This window comes from Sebastes umbrosus, chromosome 15, assembly GCF_015220745.1.
Source record: "Sebastes umbrosus isolate fSebUmb1 chromosome 15, fSebUmb1.pri, whole genome shotgun sequence".
In the NCBI taxonomy this organism is placed as follows: domain Eukaryota; kingdom Metazoa; phylum Chordata; class Actinopteri; order Perciformes; family Sebastidae; genus Sebastes; species Sebastes umbrosus.
This window is the reverse complement of record NC_051283.1, coordinates 3,520,630-3,536,080: the sequence shown is the minus strand read 5'-3', so window position 1 is coordinate 3,536,080 and position 15,451 is coordinate 3,520,630. Positions and strand designations below refer to the sequence as shown.

The window sequence follows — 15,451 nt, the reverse complement described above, 5'->3', positions numbered from 1 at the left end:
GGCTCGTATAGCTGCTGCTGTGAAGGAAGGATCTGCTGTGTTTGAGGCAGAGAGGAAGAAGCTAAACACGGCTGCAGTTGGTGACGGCGCTGTGTTTACGTTACGGGGAGGAGAGCCCTCTTTATGTAACACACTTCCTATATCACATTCCACGTGTGTGTTGAATTTCCAGCGCGTGTTTTTTGTGTTTGGCACAAACAGCTGCTGGCAGAGCTCACGGTTCATCTGCATGTCGTCCACTCAGAGCGGCCTAGACAGGAAATGAAGCGCTGCTCTGACTCTTTATCTGATTACTACTGCTGATGCTAGTACTAATACTACTGCTGATGCTAGTACTAATACTACTGCCTGATGCTAGTACTAATACTACTGCTGATGCTAGTACTAACACTACTGCTGATGCTAGTACTAATACTACTGCTGATGCTAGTACTAATACTACTGCTGATGCTAGTACTAATACTACTGCCTGATGCTAGTACTAATACTACTGCTGATGCTAGTACTAACACTACTGCTGATGCTAGTACTAACACTACTGCTGATGCTAGTACTAATACTACTGCTGATGCTAGTACTAATACTACTGCCTGATGCTAGTACTAATACTACTGCTGATGCTAGTACTAATACTACTGCTGATGCTAGTACTAACACTACTGCTGATGCTAGTACTAATACTACTGCTGATGCTAGTACTAACACTACTGCTGATGCTAGTACTAATACTACTGCTGATGCTAGTACTAACACTACTGCTGATGCTAGTACTAACACTACTGCTGATGCTAGTACTAATACTACTGCTGATGCTAGTACTAATACTACTGCCTGATGCTAGTACTAATACTACTGCTGATGCTAGTACTAATACTACTGCTGATGCTAGTACTAATACTACTGCCTGATGCTAGTACTAATACTACTGCTGATGCTAGTACTAATACTACTGCCTGATGCTAGTACTAATACTGCTGCTACTACTGCTGATGGTAGTACTAATACCACTGCTACTACTGCTGCTACTACTACTACTACTGCTGATGCTAGTACTAATACTGCTGCTACTACTGCCGATGGTAGTACTAATACCACTGTTACTACTGCTGCTACTACTACTACTACTACTACTGCTGATGCTAGTACTAATACTGCTGCTACTAGTACTAATACTGCCGTTACTAGTGCTGCTTCTGTTAGTAGTGCCGGTAATATGATTACTAATATTAGTACTGCTGCTTAGGCTTCTGAGTGTACTGTTCATGCTGCTACTGTTGCTAAGACTACTACTATTACAGCTACTACTGCTTGTACTGATACTACTACTGTTGGGACTACAAATAGTACTTCTGGTACTGCTCTAAGTTCTGCCGCTGAAAGTACTGTAAGGAGGTTTACCACTACAGTGCCACTGCTACTGTTGCTGACAAAACTACTGCTATTATTGATACTACTTCTCATACTACTACTACTACTGCGGTTGTTTGTACTACTGCTGAAGCCAGTACTCATAGGACTGGTAGTAATGCTTTTAGTACTGCTACAACTGCCGTTAGTACTACTGCTAAGGCTGGTACACACTGGTACAGTTGCTGAGAGTACTACTTTTATGACCAGTACCATTTCTGCTGTTACTGTCATAACCCCTGCTACTACTACAAGTACAGCTATACTGCCATGGCTACTACTAATTACTAGTAGTAGTGCTGGTATTGATATACTACTACTGCTAATATAAGTACTTGCTACTGCTACTAGTACTAAGAGCAGCAGTAGTAGTATTAACAGTAGTTGTACTACTTACTACTAACAATGTATTGGTACTGCCACTACCACTGCTGTTAGTACTACAGCTAAGACTGCAAATACTACTGTTACTGCTGGTACTGCTGCTGTAAGTACTACTATTACTGACAGCATCACTAGTACTAGTACACTACTGTATGACTATTAGTGCTCCTAGTACTGTAAGCGCTATTACGGTACTACTCTACTACAACTGTATGACTGTACCATAAGACCACAAGGGTACTGCAGGGACACCAAACAAACAAATTGAATAGGTCACCTTTCTCATGAAAAGCATACAGTTTCTCTAACAAAATGACATTTGTTGTCACAGTAGAGCATGAAACAAAAACAATCCACTCAAAAAGAAGTCGACTGGACACCTCAGTTTCAGAGCTAACAGAGCTTAAACGCAGTAAAGTACTTAACTTTGATGAAAACTCACTGAAGGTGAAAATAACTTTAAAAACCACTGGAAAAAGTACAAGTCTCAATTACAGTATTCACAATAGAAGTTAATTGTTACCTCCATCCTTGTATAATTAGCATAATTACCATTGTCCCAGTAATTGCGTTGTTTCCCTTTATTACACAAGAAGCTACTGAAACAGGGAAAAGGCTTAAATAACAGATTTAAAGGGAAACGCTCTGTCCTGCCTGATGATGATGATGAGGATGATGATGAGGATGAGCCTGTGAAGTTCATCGTATTTGAAGGAGGCTTTTGCGTCTTCAGTTTCGCCCACTTTCACTTGAAGGTCTCATATTGTAAAAAGTGAGATTTTCATGTCTTTTATATTATAAAGCAGGTTTAAGTGCTATATAAATACTGTTAAACTATCAAAACGCTCAATATACGGAGAAATACACACAGCCCGTATTCAGAAATTGTGCGTTTGAAACAAGCCGTTAGGATTTCTGTCCATTTGTGATGTCACAAATATACAATATTTAGACCATTACACAGTTTTAAACATAATCATTCTAAATGTGTTCCAGTTTATTTCCTGTTGCAGTGTATGTAAATAACATCAGCTGACAGGAAGTAAACATGGACCCAAGCTGTTGCCTAGCAACGCAATTCCGTTGCAATTCAGTTGCAATTCCGTTGAAATGCACTAAAGTGGAGCGTTTCAGACAAAGGGTGAATACAGGTATATTCACACAGACAGTATGAGGAAAATAAAGTTTTTTTTTATCATTATAGCATGTAAACATGTTCTAGTAGAAACACAAAATACAAGTATGAACCTGAAAATGAGCATGATATGGGACCTTTAAGTTTTTTGGCTTCCTACATTTCCCAAAATGCCTTTCCACAACCCCTTCAGAGAGCAGCAGTGAGTTTGTTGCATTCAGCTCTTGGTTTTGATGTGTGCAGTAGGCGGATCAAGTGAAAGTATAGTTAGATGAAGCGAGCGATTAGTCAAGAGGAAGAGTTGCTCACCTGACTCTCAAACCTCAACCTGTCTATTTTCTGCCTCTGTGGGCGTCTATGCCCACGACGGCCGATTTTCTCCCTGCATGCTTTGTGAACGCTGGAGCAAAATGGCGACTCAAGAGAGAAACTGTTTTGGATCATTTTTTTTACGATTTTCTTCTGTCAAACTCTGTTGGACCTTGAAAAGACTTTTAAAAAAAAAGTTTCCCAAAGAGAACTGGAAAAGTTCTCCACGTTCTCAAGTTACAATACATCGCCCAAATTCATCAGTATGCTTCTGTTCGCTCCATCCGAGGATCAACACTTCACATCCTGAGGCGAAGCCTGTGATGGAGATTTTAGATGATACAGCAGCCATTTTTAAAAATGAGGGATTTCAACTAGGATTGCTTGACTTGACAAGAATATGAATAAGAAATGAAGGCTCTAATTCTAAACCGTAGAGTCCTTGAATTTCACCAAACGAGACCTTCGAAGACCTTGAAAAGTCTTGAAAGTCAATGCAGGAACTTTAGTGTTGCCGTTCTGGTAGAAACACTGGATTAAGTGTGATGTTTTTGGCACGAGAATGGTCCATTTTAAATTAAAAATAAGTGAGTATTAGCTACTTTAGTAAAAAAAATAGTATCATATACAAGGCTTTCAGTGAACCTCACAGACTGTAGACTGATGGACAGAGAGAGGCAGAGATTGACAGGCAGAGCGACAGGCGGAAAGAGAAAAACACATAATCTCAGCTAAATTAATGAAAGCAGAGAGAGAATCCGAGAGTCAGCGGCTGCTTCGCCCAAATGGCTCCTGCTCACAGACAGGAAATGAAGCCAGGCGAAGCCGCGCTTGGCGGCTGTTTACCCGGCAGCAGCGGGAGCCGTGTTCTTGGATCGGTTTCAACTTTTTGCCCAAAATGGTTGTTATTAGGACGGGGCTTTAGGTAGACTTATTCAGGATCAGCGCCCGTCCAGCTGCCAGAGAGTCAGATCAAGCCAGCAGCGGTTCATCCGATGGAGTCGCTGCTTCTCTGACCAACAGATGGACCAGAGGATGTATAGACGGATAAAGAGGAGGATATATGGTACATTGCATTATGGATTGTAAACAGCGCTTCCATCCAAAGATGATTTTATGAAAGTGCGCGTACACATGTTTGTGTGTGCTGTAAGGATGGATGTAGGGCTGCAACTAAGCATTAAAATGCATAATCTATTCATAAACTGAACTTTGTGCATGATGCATGCTCTCGTTTGTGTTTGGTAGTTGCTTTTCTGTCTCCTTCTCTTATTCTCTCTTATTCTTACCCTCATATACGGTATGCAGGACAGATAATAATGCACTATACTCACTTTTAACAGTCTCTTCTGCACTATATTCACTTTTTTTTAATAGTCGTATATCACAGCTGTTACTCTGTACTATATTCAGTTTTAACAGTTTTCTTCTTTATCTTGTATTTTTATATCTGGTATATTTTTTTGTTCTTTGTACTTTGCACTACTAACTTTTTTACTGCCTTTTTACTAACATGTTTTTGCACTTTTGCACTATGGAACTGTGATGCTGGAAACTTGAATTTCCCTCGGGATTAATAAAGTTACTATCTATCTATCTATCTATTCGTAACTGAAATAACAAAAACATGTGAAATTCATAAGCGATTGTATACAGTAACTTTCCCACTGGAGATTTGTACACTGTGTTTGGTTAAGAAAGGATATTCATGGTTTATCCCCTATTTATGTCAGTAAGTTGATTGTTTATTTGCAGGTTGTAGAGTTCAGTGATTTAGTTCATTTAGGAGCAAACAGTAGTGTTTGAACGGTGGCGACACAACAAGAGGAATCAGGTTTTGACTCTTTGGCCAAAATGTCAAACTCTGCAGGACGACAGGTTGCCAACACTCTGGCTCATCACCAAGCTTCTGTATTTGGGAGTCCATGTGACTTTTGTTTACAAGCCCTGGTCTGATTGCAACTTGGCACTGGGAGCCTAAAACAACCAAAATACACAAAAAAAGTTTTCCACTCTTTGGCTTGGACCAAAGACTATAAAGGATAATAACTGTAGAGCAAGATGATGCGTTCACGTCACACTCGAAGTTATGTAAATATGAGATCTAAGCCGGGAGAAAACAGTCAGATATACCTTGTAATGATACAAGTAGTAAATGTGGTTATATTCTCACACAATTTACAGGTAAATGTTGATTTTCATAAGCAGATCAAAGTTGCTGAAATGAGGAGTTTGTTTTTTTTCCACTTCTTCCGATTGAATGTAAACACCATCATAAGAAGATTTTATCTCAGAGGTTGACACGAGTTTGAACTCAAACACCAGCACTCCCAAAGTTTATATACCCAGAATCTCCCTCTCTCGTAACAACACTGCTCGCTCAGTGTGTAGTCAAGTGTTTTCAGCTGTATTTCACGGGGGGGGAACATAGCCGTCTACCTCCCACCCTCTGCCTGACACGGAGCATCAGCCTGATTTCTCAGAGCCCGTAGAGGATTTGGTTGTGGTATTGTGGTTGACGCGCATAATGAAATGACTGACAGTTCAAAGCAGAAGTCAAGTAGCAACTGACATGTCGAGACTGATATTTCCAGTTTTGCACATAGTCTCAAGACGGAGGACATTTTGGTGCTTCATACTAGATCTTCTTCACAGTAAAACCAAATGAAGATGCGTCATTAATGCAGAATCTTTCAAATCTATCGTTAATGAGAGGGATCTTTGATGTAAGCCTGCTCCTCTCAGCTGGAAACAAATCATTTATAAGTCAAATACTGTAAACGCGTCTCTTTTCTGTTTAATTTTGCTCAAGTATCTGAAATCTTTCCACTACTGTTTCAGTCGATATTGGTCACCCGCTCTGCAGTTATTTATAATCTGTGGCTCGGAGCCTGGAGCTCAAAAAAAAAAAAAAAAAAGCATCTTACAAATGCTGCCACAATATAGTTCTGACTGGTGCTGGGTGATTGCTCAACTAACACTTGTATTTCAGAGAGGAAATGTTTAGAAAAATCAAGTTGTTGTTTTTTCAGAAACGGAGAAGAATTGTGTGATAAGCAGCTGGTGTAGAGATATGACTGAAAATAGACTCTCTATTCTGTTACGTTCAGAGAAAAGAAGCAAATGCAGAATAGCTGCAGGGTAAAAGCACCAAAGAGGAGTTTTACATTCACTGCCAAACAATTTACTACCAGCATCCAAGAATAACTTGAACTGACACCACAGCATCATGTTTATTTTATTTTATTTCATTTCATTTCATTTCATTTCATTTCATTTCATTTCATTTCATTTCACTTTACTTTACTTTACTTTACTTTACTTTACTTTATTTTATTTTATTTTATTTTATTTTATTTTATTTTATTATATTTTATTTTATTTTATTTTATTTTATTTTATTTTATTCCACAACATTTATTTTCAACACACATGTGAGATGTCATGCCACTAAAGCCTGCTGGAATCCAATTGGGAAAAAAAAAAAAAAAAAGAGAACGGCCACACCAACAACCAGCCAACATTATCCGTTGTCTTTCAACCGAGCATTATTGAATATAAAACAGAGACACGAGATTTCTGATCTTTAATCTCCTTGTTTTACTCAGATCGTTCTGTTTCTGTATTCGGTGATTTTTCCTCACACGAAGCACCACAAAGGGTTAACCAGAATCCTGATCTCTCCTGCTTGTTGTACTGTAAATCCAGCATGATGTGAACCCGCTGCCCTGCTCAGCGTCTCTGGCTCGGTACCGTCACCTGGTGGTGAATCGGTGTCACTGTGCCTGCTGTGAAACAGCAGAGTGAAGATGCTGTTTGTTTGAGGAGATTATGAAGAATTACAGAGTCCACTAGTTATTAAATGTGCAAGAAGACTATTTAGAAACAAGATGTGGGAAAAAACAAACATACTGGCATTCCCATTTCTCCTCCATCTTTAATCAAATTTGAGCATATTGTCCGCTGTCTATAGGGTAATCCTCTTTATGGTCAACTCATCTCAGTGGGCCTCATTCTTGGCTCGCTGCTCTCTGGATGAAACATGAGAGAGACAGAGTGTACAGCACATGTCACTCTGCTGCCTCATACTACAACTATAGGCTTTACAATGAAGTTGCTGTTATGTAGCTGTTTATTAATTGTTATGTGCAGTTATAGAAAAGATCTAAATCAGGTCCTTTTCACTCCATAAAATTATCAAATACTTCAACTATTTCTTATATAAATATTATTATTATTATTATTATTTATACAAGAAATGAATATTATTATAATTATTATTTACATAAGAAATACATATTATTATTATTTATAAAAATACTACTAATAATAATATTTATATAAATAATATAATAATACTAATACTAATAATATTGCTTTAACTATTTCTTATATAAATAATAATAATATTAGGGTCCTCGACCAAAAAAAATTCTTAGTCAAATAACTCGATTAGTTTAATTAATTTCTCCACAAAGAATCCCATAAAATCACCACTTCATTCAGCATGAAAAAAGCATAAAAAATGACTAATCAACTAAAGAAATTTTAATGCACTAAGACCAAAACGACCGATTAATACTCCTTGTATAAAAGAAAAAATGACACCATAACAATTCTGTCATCATGTTTTGCTCCACTGGTAGTTGTTAATGTTCATTTTTAAAGTTCAAGTTAAATGTGATCAAACCTCCGTGGAGGATCGTCATTAGCGTGTTAGCCTTTAGCTCCGCTGCTGCTCTCTGACATGTGACTGCCCGCAGAGGGCAGATGGGCTCTAATCTGCAGATAAAGCGACACGATGACCGTGATTGAACAGCTAAATGAGTAATGAAGCCAGACCTGCTGATTCTGTGTTCATACTTTGCTGGAAATAAATCGACAATTCTCGCTCTCTTTTCTTGTAATTTATGTGCCGTTTTATTGATATGACTATCACAAATTGACAATATTAACAAAGCATCCTGCATAGAATAATCAGCAGCCTGAGGAGATTGTTTCAAGTTCAAACCAAACTCGATTTAAATGCCCTTGAGCAAGACTCCCGCTTCCAGTGTCTGCAGCTGAGCTTGACCTCTGACCTTCAACTGACCTTCTGACTTTTGACAATCAACAGCTGCTTTGCAGTCGCATCGTAAATCTCTGCCTCAACATCTGGCGCTGTCGAGAAGATCTCTCCTCTATATCTAAAAAAAGACACCGTTGCAAAAGAGGAACAGTGTAAGGTTGATTTGTTTCCACATTTGATTTATTGTGACGCAGAAAAAAACAGCTGCTTTGTGGATTTGTTAACAAGCCAAACAGTCCGTAAAGAGATTTTTTCTGTAGTAACCAATGTTAATCTTGATGTGCTGGCTTCTACTGGATATTTATCAGCTTGTGTGCATACGGACACTGTGTTAAAGCATCTGTGATTCCCCACATAGTTAGAGGAATCAACAACGCCATAGGGGACTTTATAACGTTTGGAGTGAGTTTAAGTCTTTGGAGCTGCAATCTTTACCAGTTACTGTGGCCAGAAAGGGCAAAGACTGAGTGTGTGACATTTACATTAAGACACACTTTAGAAGAGCTGAACTACTGATAACTTGATCAAAAAAGTTCTAGAGCACAGGAGTGTACCTCTCCTAAACTACAATACAAAGTTTTCTTGGCCATTAGAGCTTAAGCTTGAGACACTTGGTTGTTGTTTGACTACAACGAAACAGCTCCAATATGGCTGCCAGAAACCGTGTGGTAAAACAAACTGAGTCCTCCTCTTTCTCTTTCTCCCTCCTATAGGTGGTCGGGCGGTGCCTCAGGACCAGTCACCCACTTCTACTTGCCCCCCGGGACCCTCTGGACCTCCAGCGGCCGCCAACGGCAACAGCAGCGACGTTATGGTGAACTTCGACCCCGACCCGGCGGACCTGGCGCTGTCCAGCGTGCCGGGCCAGGAGGCGTTTGACCCGCGGCGGCACCGCTTCTCCGACGAGGAGCTGAAACCTCAGCCGATGATCAAAAAGGCCCGCAAGATGCTGGTCCCCAATGAGCAGAAGGTACTACATCTCCCACAATTCTATGCTGTCCAATAGACCACTTTCTGACTAGTTTTTACTGTGGTCATTTTTCTTTCCAAAATGTAAGCATGCAAACAGCTTCTCTGTGGTTTTAGTGGGTCTGTTTAAGGCCATATGTGGATTTTATAAAGATCCTGACAGGCTAAAAATCATAGAAAATAAATAAATACATTTTTATTTTCTATGATGACTGAAAGACACATATTTTTGATGGCCAATGAGAAGATGAGAAGACCCTTATATCTATGAATGATCTAGGAAAACCAATCTCTTGTTTCAAACTTAGTTATATCATCAGGATTTTTTTCTCAAACCTGAAAAACCATCATTATTATCATGTCATTTTTGTCTGTAGATTGAGTCCTTAAAATCTTATTTTCTTAAATTAAGAGGAAAAATCTGCCAGTAAAGCAAGTAATTTCCATCAAAAGAATGTACTTATATTGGGTATTTTATAAAATCATGTTTAATTTTTAATGATTCTTGCACAGCAACATGTCCTATTCTTTATTACTTTAAGATAAACATAATAATTTCCAGAAAACTCTTGAAATGAGTGGATTTCTATTAGAAGCAGGTTGACATATTCGTACAGCACTGGCAGAAAGGACTCCGTTATAAAAAAAAAAAAATTGTCACAAATAAAGTAAAAAATAAAATAGGAAATTAAAATAATAATAATAACATTATTATTTTATACGCTTGATTTATATGGCACTTTTCAAAACAAGTTTACAAAGTGCTTCACAGACATAAAAACAGAAAATACACAGTGCAACTGTAAATTATTAGATCAAAGACAATGAATACATCTCTTAAGAATAAATCAATGAATAAATAAAAATAGATGCAAACTCGGCATTTAAAATCTCCACCTACTTCAACACTTGCGTGTTGTCCAGAGAGACTTACTCACAGATGAAAACAGGTCACTTCAGTATACAGTTCAGACTGAACCCCCGGCAGCCACGTCTGAACTTCATCATGACGAAGGCCACGGCTCTTTGACAGCTCCAGTATCGATGTGGAAAAAAACTAAAAGGCGCATGATGCCCACTAGTTTTTATGCCTCCTGACAAAAGTCCTAAAATATTTTGTCCTCAGCTCATTGCACAATAAGAGGAGCTCTGATCAATGGCTCGTGCTTTCACAGTTCAGCAGCGAGCAGCTGCAGCTCCTCAGGCTTTTGTAATTTATGGAGAGATGAAGGCGCTCACCTCCTCGTAGAGGGTTTTATAAATCATTTGTGTGCAGGTTGTTCGGAAAAATTATCCCTGACCAAAGTTAGAAATGAAGCTGGGATTGCTCTGCAGCTGCTCATAAATTAGATTTTAGATTCAGCTCTTTGTTTAATACCAACCCTCCACTGAAGAGGAGGAAAATATGGCTACGATCAAAACATGAAAGATGTTTCAGGATCACAACGTGAAGGAGAGTTATCATAAACTAATAAAAAAAAATAATCTCAAGGCTGATAATCTCTTTTAAAAATGTTGCAAAAGGATGATGATTTGACCGAGTTTGAATGGTGGAATGATTTTAATGTTGCCAGTTTGTAAACAGATCTTGTAAACGGCTCTCTGAGGAAACACTATGAACCGTTTGGGCCTGCAGTGATTCCACTGGCGTAAATCTTTCAGATAGAGATCTCCACTTTCTATTTGGACTCCTGTTGTGCTCTCCGAGTCCAAAAGTTTAACACAACAATCTCTGCGGTTTCCAATCGTCTTCTCATGGGACCCTCATTGGCCAAAAAAATGCCTTTCATGCCCCAAAAAACAACGTTGCAGACTTTTATGTGAGGCTGCCGGGCATTTATTCACTCAGCTGAGCAGCTCAGCAGGGCAGGACTATACAGCTGCATTCAGAAAGAACTGCCTTTCATAAAGATTTATTAATACCGTTTTCACTTGTTGAAAAGATGCAAAGTATTTAATACTACTGAGTTTAGAAAGCACGTTGTGTAGGTCTTTTGTATACATGCTGACCATTTGATTTGACACTTTGGTGCCTGTCTCTTAATGTCTCTGGGTTAAACGCAGTTAGCTGTTTAACTGTGTCGCACATGACTATTTTTCGTTCGTGACCAACGTAAGCAGCTGCAGTTACAGTCAACGGACCTTTTGCAAATATCTGTAAAGCCACTATTGCTGGCAGTACATCTAAATATAATCCTATATTAACACTGAAGTTTATCAAAACAAGCTATGCACTTTATATTTCAGCTGCTATTCTAATAAGGAAACTGCAGCTATAACGTGAGATTATTAGAAATAGCTAATTTGGCTACGTTTCAAAATATTTGTTGTCAATACAAAATTAGCAATGGGGCTAACATATATATCTTATCATTTCCATGTCGGAATAGAGAAGAGAAGATTGGTTAGGGTTAGGGGTTAGGGTTAGGGGTTAGGTGGAATCTTATACTTACACTTAAATAGAAGCGTTATTGACGTTACAGAGCTGTCTGACAACATCCGTTATGAACGTTGTCGTGACTGCCACATTGCATTGTGGGATATTTATGCCGGCGTAGTGTCCAGCGTTGCATACTGTAATACAGTATTTCACTGGAATTTGTATGTAATTCGTGTCTTATTGGTTTCATACTGAGGTTTCGCGTTTTAGCGTACTAAATAGCATTTTAGTGAATTTTGGGCGTAACCATACTGTACTTTGTGGCAAGAACTATGTCTGAGGTGTCTTGTGATTGTCATGGTTTTTGTGTTCGGTAGTTGCAACTATTCAATTTTTGCCTTTCCTCCTTCCCTTCTTCCTTTCCTGGCATCCTTTCTACAACAGGACGACAAGTACTGGTGCCGACGTGTCAAGAACAACGAGGCGGCGAAGCGCTCGCGGGACGCCCGGCGGCTGAAGGAGAACCAGATCTCTGTGCGCGCCGCCTTCCTGGAGCGGGAGAACGGCGCCCTTCGCCAGGAGGTGGCCGACATGAGGAAAGAGCTGGGCCGCTGCAGGAACATCATCAACAAGTACGAGAGTCGACACGGAGACTTGTGAGGCGGCGGAAGGAGGAAGAAGACGAAGACGAAGGAGAAAAGGGGCGGGAGGGGAGGAGGAAACCAGAAAAGGGTACAAGGCAAACCCAACAACAGCAGCACTTTAGTTGAAGTGGCGAGGGAGAGGGCTGACGTAGATCTGCAGTAAGCGCTGTGCGACACCGGGCGCAAACACAAAAAAGTGTGCGCACGCTTGTGCTTCAGGATGTCACGACGGGAGAGCACAGCGACGTCATCTTTTCCAGTTTGACTCTCTTTGTACATGCTGCTTCGCTGAATCCACTCAACGTACTGTATCACCGTGTGTCACCTCGGCAGCTTCCGTCACCCTCGGTGCTGTGCTTACGCCCGATGTCGCATGGCATTTTTGCAGGTAGTGCGTCCCGGCCGCTGCTCCGGCCAGTTCAAACAGGGTGTTGAATTCACATTATGCCAGTGAAATCTCACTTTTTAAGCTCAAGGCAGGGATACAAGCCAGGAGAGGTCAGATGTGTAATTTTTTTCTATAAATAGGACAAAAAAACATGTATATTTTTGAAGTGGGCAGGAAGGCAAGACTAGTCCAGCAAAGAGGAGGAAGGAGGAGAGGCGCAAGGTTTTCGTCCATAACGCAAAGAGATTTTGACATAGGATTATTGTATATTTTTCTATTAGCAGAGATAGCCAGGAGGAGGATTTTGGAGATAATCTTTTGTATATTTTATATATGGGGGCGGGGAGGGGGTGTTAGCTGGACAGTCACGGGGCCACACGGAACGCTTTTCCTCCCAGCTGTTTATCGCTAAAACAACAGATAATCTATTTTCGATTTCACTGAGCTGGTTAGTCGGAGGCGGAGGCATAACAGAGAATGTATCACGGTTGAATCAGGTATTTCACACGGTGCGACACGAGGCGCGGTATCTTAGTAACGATTGTTTTCGAGCGTGTCGGAGGGGTGTTAGCAGGAAGACGGTGAAACAAAAATTGTATAGTTTTAAGAAATTTTTGTGTTCGTTTGTTTTCTTTGTGGGCTCGTTCAAGCACTTGATTTGTTATCTTCTATTTGATTCCGTGTCTGATTTTTGAAATAATCGCAGGGCTTTTATTTTTTGAAGGCGATGGAGAAAAAGAGAGAGGAAAAAACAGGAAATAATTAGCCATCAGAACAGCTGGATGTGAGCAGATGTTTGAAAATAAATGAGGTGGAGAATTTCACTGGCAGGTTTGCATTGAGTTTGGTGGCTCGCTCACACACACACTCACACAGACGGACAATTTGTTAACAATAACACAACACGGTTGCAGTCTTTCTCTCTCTGTTTACTCCTCGATTTGTCCAGGAAGTGCAAAAATGAAATACTAACTGGTTTAGGGTTGATTTGCCCAGATTGAACAGTGACTGAAACCTTCAGCATGCAGACACACGACAAACACACGGACACACACACGGTCCTCACCCAGGTTTTAACCCTTATCGTTGTTGTTGATGTTGTTATGGACTTCTATGGTGCTGATCTGATCTGATCCTTCACCTGACGCACACACACACACACACACACACAAACACACACACACACAGACGCAAACACTTCCACCATCTCAAACACAGTACTGAACTGCCTATACCCTTTCTTTGTCTTTTATTCCTTCTTTTTAGTTTATTTTTTTCTTTCTTTTGTTAAATATTGTATCGATAAATCGTATATAGATTTACACACAAACACTTGTCTATACCTCTCCTTCAAACTTTACCCAATGAGAAACGAGAAATGCACCCTACTGCTACTGTACCATACAACTGTACTATTGAATATTAAACTATTCTCTCACTAGATATATATATATATATGTATATGATATATGCTTGAATTATGTGATTATAGTTGTAATATACATAATTGAATATATTACAGAAAATCCCATTGGAATCATTTTGTCAGTTTTTGCTCAGGTGTTTTTGTCTGAGATATTAAATACACATTAAAAAAACCCACAAAAAGTCTGATTGGATTACCGAATTGTTTTTCTTTTTTTTGGGGTGGGGGGAATTATATTTAATTTTTATTGTTGCAAAGTATTTGAGATCTGTCAGGTTTTATCGTTATGATTTTGTTGTATCCCAGGTTATTACTAACTAACTAGCAAAAGGGACAGAGAACTTTCTCCTCTGACCATTGGCTAAGCCCCGCCCCCCTTAGTTACCGTTGCTATGCCCATCAAGCCTTCCCTTCTAGAACTTCATGTCACCATGGCAACAGTTGCAGAAGCCAATGGGATTGTTCCATTGGATTTTGGATTGTTATACTTGCACGTTTTGTTCAGCAAGATAATCCTCACAAATGAACACCACTTTATGATTTTTGAATTGATGCCAGAAGTAAAAAGAAGTAAAATAATAACGGTCGCTGGCAGATTTTATTAGGCCTAGCTGTGGCTAGCTAGCTAATTAAGCTAATGTTATCCAGGGACAACAGTCTGCGACTGACTTTTTAATGTTTTCAATGTTATCTTAAACTCTGATATTACTTCTTTAGTAAACCATGCATGCTAATGTTTTTGCAAGGGCTTGTCAATCGATTCAAATATTTAATCGCAATTAATTACATGATTGTTTGTCCACAGTTAATCGTGATTAATCGCACATTTTTTATTTGTTCAAAATGTACTTTAAAGGTATAGATTTGTATCTAAGTATTTAATACTCTTATCAACATGGGAGTTGGTAAATATGCTGGCTTTATGCAAATGTATGTATATATTTATATTGGAAATCAATTAATACCAATCAATCAATTGATTGAATACCAATGGATTCTTTTGGTTTTCTAGTTTCATATGATGCAAGTGTCTTCACTTTAGCTTTAAAACTGAGCCAGCTACAGCCTAAAATTCACAAGTTATGTTAATGCATTAAAGAAATTAGTGGCGTTAACGCGTTAACTTTGACAGCCCTACTTTTTGCTTTTGTGTTTTCGGTTTTATGGAAAAATTGAGCAAATGAAAATTGAAAAGTGACCCTCAAACTCTTAAAATGTTGTATCACTCTCACTACAACGCCATGAACACCTCTTCAGTACGCTGTGAAATCCAGAGCAAAGTTACGGTCGCTATGCTATGATTGGACGGTTGCTGTTTTGGGGGAGGGGTTTAGTGAACGG

At 39.4% G+C, this 15,451-nt stretch overlaps 1 protein-coding gene across 3 annotated transcripts in view; it reads left to right on the top strand.

Annotated features, from left to right (window-relative positions):
• dbpa (D site albumin promoter binding protein a) overlaps positions 1-14,295 on the top strand; it is a 40,335-nt gene extending 26,040 nt beyond the window's left edge. For all 3 annotated transcript variants that reach the window (XM_037795051.1, XM_037795049.1, XM_037795050.1), the window contains 2 exons: positions 9,017-9,273; positions 12,097-14,295. In XM_037795051.1, coding sequence (XP_037650979.1) covers positions 9,017-9,273; positions 12,097-12,312 — 473 coding nt within the window. In that variant the 3' untranslated portion in view covers positions 12,313-14,295. The remainder of the gene's footprint in view (positions 1-9,016; positions 9,274-12,096) is intronic.
• Positions 14,296-15,451: the final 1,156 nt, after the last annotated feature.